This window comes from Zea mays, chromosome 1 (assembly GCF_902167145.1).
Source record: "Zea mays cultivar B73 chromosome 1, Zm-B73-REFERENCE-NAM-5.0, whole genome shotgun sequence".
NCBI lineage: Eukaryota > Viridiplantae > Streptophyta > Magnoliopsida > Poales > Poaceae > Zea > Zea mays.
The window spans coordinates 45,970,738-45,980,844 of NC_050096.1; the positions used below are offsets into that span (position 1 = coordinate 45,970,738).

Genomic DNA, 10,107 nt, shown 5'->3' on the forward strand with positions numbered 1-10,107 from the left:
CCGCGCCACCTCATTCTCGATAGAGGGCTCGTCATTCTACTTCTTTTCTCTCTCCCCTCATGCCTCCACCTCCGCGCCACCTCATCCTCGACAGAGGGCGTAGCAGCAGGCGTCTCCTCCCCGTATTCGTCCGACACGAGCCTCGACACCGACTCGTGTAGTGGTCATTGCATGTCCACGAGAACGTTTCACATCATGTGCGCACCATCGTTTTCGCCATCGTCGAACGTCCCGTTCGTCTTCCCTGCCTTCGCCCCGTATTGGTCCGGCTGGGCTTCTTTCTCCGCTTGCATGCTCTCTCCCTGTATATCTAGCGGTATAGTACCTATGTCGCATCCAGATGCCCAGGTCTTCGTCGTGTCCTTCTCCGGCAACGAACAGGTATGCCCGCCTCTTCTCTTCCCCTCCTGCTCTACGAAACCTTGGAAGTGGGGGAGGCGAGGGATTGGGGTCTCTGATTTGTTGCCTATGGTACCCGTGCGTTCATAAAAAATACTATGCGAAGAGTGAGACAACCAATAAAAAATCTTGAGATCTTTTTTGTGGATAATTTACATGAGTATTGTTGTGAGCCGTCGCAACGCACGAGTAACCGACTAGTATACTCTATACTCAAGTATAAATGAAAAATGTAGCAATGCACGAGCATTTAAATGGTGAAAAGCTAGAATTATGTATAAATGGGGATTCAAATAATTTCCTTCTCTTTAAAGCAGCAAAGAATCCGCCTCCCCCGTGCGTCCACGTCGTCAAAAATTTTCTTTGCCGTTCGATAGACATCCAGTGGTGGCAGCGTTCTCCCCCTGTCCGTTGTTTGTAGATGGTTCCAGGTCTCTCTTCAAGTCTCACGCTCTCCTTCATCCCAACGTCTCCAGTCTCGCGCTCTCTCCCCAAAAAAAACTCATCTTCCTCCGCTCGCTCCAGAGTTCATCGCTACTCTCCACCAGCGCTCCGGAGTTCATCGGTACTCTCCACCAGCGCTCCAGAGTTCCAGGTAATCGCGCTCCCTCCCACGCCCTCCTCCACTCCCATCCGCTCCATCCCACTCCGGTTTCCCATTGCTAGGGTTTAGGGTTTACGATAGACACGGTGGCGGCGGCGGCGGCGCCGGCTTCCCCGGTAGTACTCGCTGTCCTCCTCCCTCACCTTGCGCGCTGCGGACTCGGAGCCGCCGGGCGTCGCGGCCTCGCGCGGCTCCTGCTCCCGCGAGGAGGACGAGGAAGACAACCCCTGGGTGCTTACCAACGCGCCAGTGGCCTCCTCGGCGCCGGTCACTGCATTTTTCCGCCACCAGCTAGCACCGCCTGCGCGGCCCTCTCTCTCTCTCTCTCCTGTTCTTCGGTTTCCCATTGCTTCCCTCACCTTGCGCGCCCCGGACTCGGGGCCGCCGGGCGTCGCGGCCTCGCGCGGCTCCTGCTCCCGCGAGGAGGAGGACAACCCCTGGGTGCTTACCAACGCGCCAGTGGCCTCCTCGGCGCCGGTCAGTGCATTTGCCTCCCCCCATCCTCCACCCCCCGCTCAGCAGCAGAGCCCCCCCGCGCAGCAGCAGAGCAACACAGCGAGCAATGGAGGCGGTTGTCGTCGGCGCTGGGCGGCCTACAAGTGCCCACCGGGAGAAAGAACTGTGTTGTATCTCTCTCCGTCATTTCTCCCGAGTTTGCATGTGATGTTCGATTGGAGACTGGAGAGGTGGGATTTGTGTGGCCAACAAGGCATGGTATATGCACTGTGTTTATTCCATGTATGTATCCCCCCATCCTCAATCGATACAAGTAGCGATTCCATGTATGTATCCATTGTTTTTCATCTAAAACTGAAACACCCTTCTATTGGCAGTAGTGGCAACAGGCTCAGCTGAGTTCTCTCTTTTTCCTATACCCTAATGTTAGAGAGATGATTACATTATATTATATTCCTTCTTAATAAGGATTGTTAAGAAAGGAATGGCTAGCACACTTTGTAATTTTGATGGCTTCATTTATTGAGTTATCATAGTCATCTGCATTGTAAACATTAATCAAAATGATAAAACCAAAAAGACATATTCCAACAGTTACAAACTGGGTTCAGAACCAGAAAAATTTAGGATCATTCCACCATACTTATACATTTGTTGTATTATCTTTCCAATAAGTTATAGCAAACAATTTTAAAGTTCACTTTATGAGTGCTGCTACACGTAGTTGAATATGTGTGTGGCATGACTGCATTGTATTTATACTCTTTTTAATCTAATGGTTGAAATTACTTGGACAGAATGATCATAATTATAATCGATGGTTTAGATACATGGCACTACTTGAGTAGTACAAAAACATTTCCCTTTACTACGAACATAAATTTGTATTTGACCATAACCAGAATTCAGTGGGATTTAAATGTTGGCCCAACATAGATTCACTATTAAATTTGTACTCGGAAGTGCCTAACTTTAAATTGCTGTCTTCTGATTATAAAAGCACAATCTTTATTATACTGTCAATAACCACAAAGGTTATATTACAATTCAGAGATCAATCTGTTGTAAGGATTAATGACTCATAGTCTCATACTAAAAAAGTAACTATGCTTGAGGTGCTAATAAGAGCATTTAATATAACAATAGATTACAATCCAGCAATTTATTTCTTTAACGTTATCCTGCCTTTCATGATTTCTATTTAAATGCTTTAAACCTTTTCTTTAAACATTACCTAGATGCAATTGCTCCTTTTTTTCTTCCTTACATGTCGTCATAACAGTGTGTTAGACTATTAGCCTCCTCATGTACCTTTTTCGAGAAACAATTCAACTTTTCCATTAATTTTTTTGTAATTTGAGACCAGAGTCATTACATAGCTTGTTATACTAATAGACTTAGTACCTGCTTGCCGTGATCAAGGGGAAAGATAAAATAAACATGTTGTATATTATTGTTTCTCTCCTTTCAAAAAATGTTTTTATTTTTTCCATGATCCTGATATTACATTGAGCTCTTTAACGTTGTCTATTCTAACATACTACTCTCATTTATATACAGGTATGAGGCTCCATCACTTTTGGTCATGAGACTTATGTACATATTAACCTCATGTTGAAGCCTTTCTAAAACTGCGTCTATGCAAGAAATGCTAGGTCACTTTTGATCAGTAGACTTATTTGCACGCATAGAAAAGGCCCCATCACTTTTAATCATAAGACTTTTATGTACATATTAACCTGATGTTGAGGTATTTCTAAAACTGTATGGATGCAAGAAAAAACTAAGTCACTTTTGGTCAGTAGACTTTTATGTATATATGACTCTACTGTTGGAACCTTTCTAGAACTATGTTTGCCTATGTAAACCCTACAGATACACTATTAATGGACACTCAAGCATGTCAATTTAATGCAACTTGCTATTTATTGTAATATAAATTTGTATTACTACTGGTATATATAAAAAAAACACGCGCGCAGGCGCGCGCGTAACGCACTAGTAGTTATTGACTACAAACTCACATTCACAACCACATATGTCTTTATATTTTATACTCTATAATCATGTATAAATGAAACTGTAGCAACGTACGAGCATCTAACTAGTACTAATATACATGTGACATTCAAGTGAATCCGTTTGATTGTGTTGATATTTAATTTTTATGGTATTCATCTCATATGGGCGAAGAATTGGAATTCACTATTTGACTAACTGAAGACAACCATGTCAACACTTCTACAAGACCCTCTTTTGATGGAGAACAAGTTAGGGCAAGTGACGCTCCTGATTTCATTGACGGAGCCAAGAAGTTTAGGGAGCCCCGACACATGTCACAGGAAGGATGCCATAGTCAGTGTATAAGTCAATCAAAGAGGTCCTTCGAAACCTCACTTTGCAAAAAAAAAGGAAAGATTGAAGGAGGCGAGATGAGGGAAAAGCAAGATGATACAGGTCTAATAACAATTTATGTGACATCAACACTCTAGAACCAGAGATGAAATCATATATCACTTGATTGGTTGGGTGGACACGTGCGCACAGGCGCGAACGATCCTGACCGATCGGATACGTACATTTTGAGCGTATCTCCGGATGCAGCCAAAATCACTTATTTTACATCAACCAAACAGAAACTCAAATAAAGTCAACGCATACGATGGCTCAGGACTACATGGTGCGGGTAACCAAACGGATAGATATTATTGCGAAGAGGGCTCAACTTGGAGCCTAGCAGACAATGACACACTCAATAACAATTTCGGTGGATCAAGTGGTGCAATGGGTGAATGTAGTGACTAGCGATAGTGGTGATGGCAATGCAGGGGGGAAGTGGTCCGTGCCTATGTTTCTTGTTTTAACTTAACAAGGTGAACTTAAACTATGTGATATGTTTTAAATTTAAAATTGCATTGACATATTTGAATTTGTGGATTTGAGTACTAGTTCTGTATAAAAACAGTAACATTATTGGAGGAATTTATGTCGAGTGAGATAGAAAAATACGTAGAATGCACATAGATAACGAGAAAAGAGAGGAAATATGGTATATGGACCCTGATTTACGGGCTATTCTTGAGACCATGGCTAGAATTGCTCTAAGCGTAAGAAAATTTAATTCTCTCCAATCCCCTTTTAAATTGGCATAATCAAACAAGATCTTAGAGGGTGTTTAATTTATAGAAACTATTTTTTAGCCCCTTTGTTTTATTCTAATATCTAAGATTTAGTTACTATATTTAACAATTTAGGGACTAAAATAGAATAAAATGAGGTTACTAAAAATTAGTCCTTAGAAACCAGACACACCCTTATTCAAACTGTGAAAACTACACTGTTCATAAAATCATTAACCATGTGTTTCATGTCAATTTTACATCAAGATCAAAATTCAACCACTAAGGTAAAAAAAACGGTAACTCTGAGTGGAAACATCGTTCCACAATAATGGCATGTTTCAATCCTCTGCTGTGTAACTTGGTTCCATCAAGAGTTCTTCAGATCCCAGACGTTTAAGCCCCGATGTTCTCAATGCTAGTGCCTTTGTTGATCCTCTTGAGAATACCTGCTATAACCTGGATGCCAGAAAGAAAAGAAAAACAAATAGTGCAAGAGCATTACTACTTTACTAGTGAGTTCGGTTATACTACAATAACTTGGAAATTTCAAATTTACCTCATTGCTATAACTCGACAAACATTACTAAACAGTAAATAAATCACAAACAGGAACTTACCTTTCCAGGTCCGAGTTCATAACTTATCTCAAGCCCCTTGCCCATAAGATTCTTAACAGTGGTTTCCCATTGCACCGGAGAGGTTACCTGTTGTGCAGGTACGTCAGAGGTATGCAACCGTTAAAAACCACTTCAGCCCACAAAGTTAGCCTGCAGTAAGAATTCAAAACTCACCTGCTGAGCTAAAATCTGCTTGATGGTGTTAGGATCTGAGTGGGGCTGCGCATCAACATTGGAGATGACCGGAATTCTAGGTGTTCTAATCTCAGTGGCAGCCAACGCAGATTCCAATCTTGAAACAGCTGGTTGCATGAAGCTAGTATGGAAAGCGCCAGCAACAGCTAGGCGAACCTGGAAATACAATGATTAACAATGTAAATTCCTTTGGTAGCATACTAAGATTGAAACAAAAAGGAAAATGGGACATAAGAACTGAAAACTAAAATATGGTTAACCATATAAAATTATAGATAATAATTCCACAAATATGGCTCAAGCAAAACATTGTGGGAACACCGACCGTCATTCTGGCCTTGAAGGACTTTGCTTTGGCTTCGACTACTTCAATACCTTTTACACCACCAGAAACTGCATAATTCCCCTGCAATGTATTTTTATGTACTTCGATTCATATTAATCAAGAGCCAGCATTAGGTTAACGACAATATCAGACAAAACACTTACAGGGCACAGAAAGTTTGCTATTTGAACTCTATCGTTTTCATCTACTTCGTCATTAGCAGCATCACATAGTTCTTGCACCTTTTCTGAATCCAGACCAATCACACTAACCATCGCACTATTGGCAGCATCTGAAGCATCCTACACAGATAATGAACATTAGAAATCAATCTACAAAATCAAACAAAAGAACAATCTATTAGCATTACTGTAGACTACATCCACCATAGATAATGAACATTACAATTCAATCGACAAAATCAAACAAATTATCTCATAGTGTTTCTGTAGACAAACCTGCATAGCTTCTCCTCTTAGCTTGACAAGCTTCAGTCCATCCTCAAAGCTGCATGATGATATAGGATGTGTTAGTGTGTGTAGTTGATGTACTATCAAATCCAAGTTACAGCTGCAAAAGTAAGCTTATCAATTATCATGTATGCTTTGTTCATTCCACGATGGAGATGGTTTGACATAACAAATGAGTGCTTCTGGATAGAACGAAAGGAATACCTAAAAGCACCGGCAAATGCAAGAGCGGTATACTCTCCCAAACTGAGACCACATGTAACATCTACAGAGTTAATCACATCTTGGCCTCCATCGCGTGCACGTAGTACCTCTACTGCTGCAAGGCTGGTGACATATATAGCCGGCTGCATAAAGAACATATTCAGCAGACAGAACATAGCACTTAATTGACAAGACTGCAAATATATTGTAATTCAAAGGAATAATCCTATGCAGATTTAGAGCATGTACAATGGAGATGCTTAATAAAAAAAAACTTCTCCAACCATAGCACTTGATGCTTCGAAGGTGGATAAGATGCTTAAGTTAGCAGCAATGCTTAATGTGTGTTAACAAGGAAGTTAAACCTACCGAAGCATCTTTTTGCATTGTACTCCTATTTCAAATTATAAGATCTTTTGGCTCTTCTAGATACATTGTTTTTTGCTATGCATCTAGACATAATGTATATCTAAGTGCATAGCAAAAACTATATATCCAGAAAACACAAAATATCTTGTAATTTGGAATGGAGGGAGTAGGAATGAGTAGATGCTCTGTGGTACGGCAATATTCTCTCTTCTTAAGCACACATGTCTAAACATCTTTCATTGCACATTCCCTTACACATACAAGTATGCAATACATCTTATTCTAAACAAAACTAACGAATTAATTTCTGGAGATCCCGAACAAAATTGCTAGCTTCAAAATGCAAGTATTGGTAACCAAGACAGAGAAGGGTAGTACTTAAGAACAGTGCATAAGAATCTGAGGTTTCCATGTCAAGCATATAAATGAAAAACTACATCATATAGATCAGGCAACTTGATTTTGACAGATTTAGAAGGAGAAAAATAAGTTGAATGGAAAAGAAAATGAATTAAGTTAATTAACTATGCATGTCACCACTGGTGAAAATTACTTGGGACTCAGAAATCTACTTACCTGACTGATCATTGTTGAGTCAAGCTTTTCTTTTGGTCCATTGGTGCAAAGATCCAGCAAGTCATATCTAGATTAACCAGTACAAAGGAAAGTTTTAGCGTAACCACTACTCTTTGGAAAGATGATCGCTTGTGGACTATAAATAAGTACTGCAAAAGCAGGAGAGATGAAAAAAACGTGTATATACTAATAGAGGTTTGAAGATACCCAAGGATTTCATTTGCCTGGTTGAACAATTTGGTAGCTGCTGGAACACTCTGAGCTTCTGCCCCCATTCCAACGGTTTGGGCACCCTGAAATCAAAGCATCCAGCAATAAATGGACAGTGGGGTAGGGGATAGGCATAATGATGTCGGCATAACCATAACTCAAAAGTCATTATTTAATTGGAGAACGGTGGAGGTATTTATTTTAGAATTATGCAATTACAGCACACTAAAGCACCAGATTATAAATCGACAGAAACTCTTGACACAACCGGGCATGTACAACCCACATAAATGTATCTAAGGGGATAAGTGTAAAAAATACAAAAGACGTATCTCGGTGAAGTAACGTCTCTTGCTCGGATTATTTATTGAATCCTGCATTTTTCCTGTGTTTTTGAACTAATTCCTATAAAACTCCTATACTATAAATATTAATATTTTCTTATATAACTGTGGTCAAAGTTAAAAATGATTGACTCCTCGAAAAATGAGAATGACCAACATTTGTGTACGGAGGGAGTATCCCTAAGTATCTAACTATCACACCTTAAACCTTTGTTGCCAAATTTGATGTACGTTTACTGAAACGTGCAAAAAGGTGACCATTATTGCCGGCTTCAATTCCGAAGTCAAGACATTCTACTTGCGTAAACCATCGTATAATGGCGACCATTCACAGAATTTACTCATGTGGGTAATCCACGCGCGTGCACACGGCCCGCAATTTGCAAAAAAGAGGGCCTCAGCGTACCTGGCCGGGGAAGAGGAAAGCGGTGGTGGGCTTATAGTCGGCGAAGAGCGCGTCGGCGCCCACTGCAACCTCGGAGCCGAGCGACACCCTGACCGACGAATACCTAGATCTGGAAGATAGCGCCACCCTCGCGGTCGCCGGCGCGGCAGCCCTGGCCCGGCGCCCCGCGAGCGGGGCCGGCGCGGAGGGCCTGAGGATGGCGAGCATGGAGGCCATTGGAGAGCCCGGAGCTAGGCGGAGGCGGCAAGTCGGGAGGCGCGGCAGCGGTAAGCGCGAGGGGCGAAGAGCATGCGAGTGCGAACTGCGAAGTGCCAAGCTTTGTAACTGTGTACAGGTGGGGGGAGATGGCTGGAGGCTGGAGCTGTCCAGATGGAGGGCAGGCGGAGCTCACGAGGACGGACGAGGTGAGCGAGGACGACAGCGCCACAGCGGTGTGCTGGGACGAGTTGCGCGAGGCAGGCCGAGAAAATGGGCTTGATGGTTTCAGGACAACCTAGGCAAAGACGGGTTACTGGGCTTTCTAAGGCTTGCGTTTTCGTCGGGTTTAGGTACTCAATGGGCTTGTTTAGTTAGGTCATAGACGGCCGTTGTCTTGAAGTTTTAACTAGGTTTATAGCCCTAAATGATATGTGTAACGATCGGGTCCATTCTGCATCAACGATTCTCTTTTTTAAAACCGTGTTCATCGCCTCCATCCAAAAAAAACGCCTCGCATTTTCAGTATGGCGCGTTGGCAGATGAGCGAACGGCCCGGCGTAGGTTCGATCCTAGGATCCACACTATACCTCACATTAGAACTTGTTCGGTTATTTATATTCTATGTGTATTATAAAATTATAAAATATTTTGATTTATTTAGAATTTAAACCTACTCAATCTTGAGAGCAAAACGAACAAGCACTTAAAGATTTTCCCGGTTTAGTATATACACGTGTGCATGTTTAGTAGTATTGCGTGTGTCGCACGTACTAGAGGTCTAGGCCTCTCAATGTCTTTCTAATATTTGTATTGGATGCGCACAAATGTGTGCGCGCGTGATTGTATTCGTGACATCCTTGTACCTGATAAAAACTAAAATTTAAATTTAGTTTATCTAAAAATTAGAATTGGTAATATAAAATACCGAATATGTATTATTAGATCAGTTATGCAATATATATATATATATATATTTTATAGTAAACACATTTATAGATATATAATATGTTTATATTATTTTTATAAATCTAGTCAAACTAAAATTAATTGGCTCATGGTATTTTATTAATATAATTGGTTAAATTTAAAATATGATGCTATGTTAGAATTGTGTTTTTTATATAGAGAGAGTGTACTTTTATGATATCTTCTTCTACTATATAAAGCACAATTTTCACGTTTTTCGCTATCGTCGTGCTCCCAAAATTTAAATGATAAAAAACTAAACTTTTATATAAATGAGGATTTAAACCATGGTTGTCAACTCTAAACCCATATCCACACTCACTTCGCCAACAAAATACATACATTTTTATATTTTATATTCTATATTTAATAAATAGAAAGAGCTGTAACACACTTTGTTAGTTCTGTTAAAAGTGGCTCTCTCGAATTGGGACTTTGACTACCAGACACCTGTCAAATTCTATATTTCTATTGCGTCAAGGTCCCATCTTTCGTCCACGAGGAAATAGGCACGTTAGAGCATATCAACAGCTCTCTAGAAAATGACTCATCAAAATCAGTTTTAAGGGGTATCTAAAAAATTAGTGGGGTAGATTTTAATCCCTTATTCAACAGATTCCTTAAAACGACAAATTATTTTTAGGGA

At 41.0% G+C, this 10,107-nt stretch overlaps 1 protein-coding gene across 1 annotated transcript; it reads right to left on the reverse strand.

Annotated features, from left to right (window-relative positions):
- Nucleotides 1-4,747: 4,747 nt before the first annotated feature.
- Nucleotides 4,748-8,775, reverse strand: LOC100283964 (uncharacterized). Its single transcript, NM_001156862.2, has 10 exons — nt 8,298-8,775; nt 7,545-7,630; nt 7,338-7,404; nt 6,393-6,535; nt 6,177-6,225; nt 5,883-6,020; nt 5,719-5,799; nt 5,373-5,549; nt 5,199-5,285; nt 4,748-5,037 (listed from the first exon to the last, which is right to left on the reverse strand). Exons 1-10 carry the CDS (start codon nt 8,511-8,513, stop codon nt 4,975-4,977), a joined length of 1,107 nt encoding a protein of 368 aa, NP_001150334.1. The 5' UTR covers nt 8,514-8,775; the 3' UTR covers nt 4,748-4,974.
- Nucleotides 8,776-10,107: the final 1,332 nt, after the last annotated feature.

Bases quoted from the DNA above. Each gene is read 5' to 3' on its own strand.
- LOC100283964 (NM_001156862.2), bottom strand. From the start codon at position 8,513: ATGGCCTCCATGCTCGCCATCCTCAGGCCCTCCGCGCCGGCCCCGCTC. The intron at 6,226-6,392 runs GTATTCCTTTCG...ATCATCATGCAG, and splicing joins GCATTTGCCGGTGCTTTTAG to CTTTGAGGATGGACTGAAGC. The intron at 5,550-5,718 runs GTCGGTGTTCCC...TTGTATTTCCAG, and splicing joins CCTTCAAGGCCAGAATGACG to GTTCGCCTAGCTGTTGCTGG.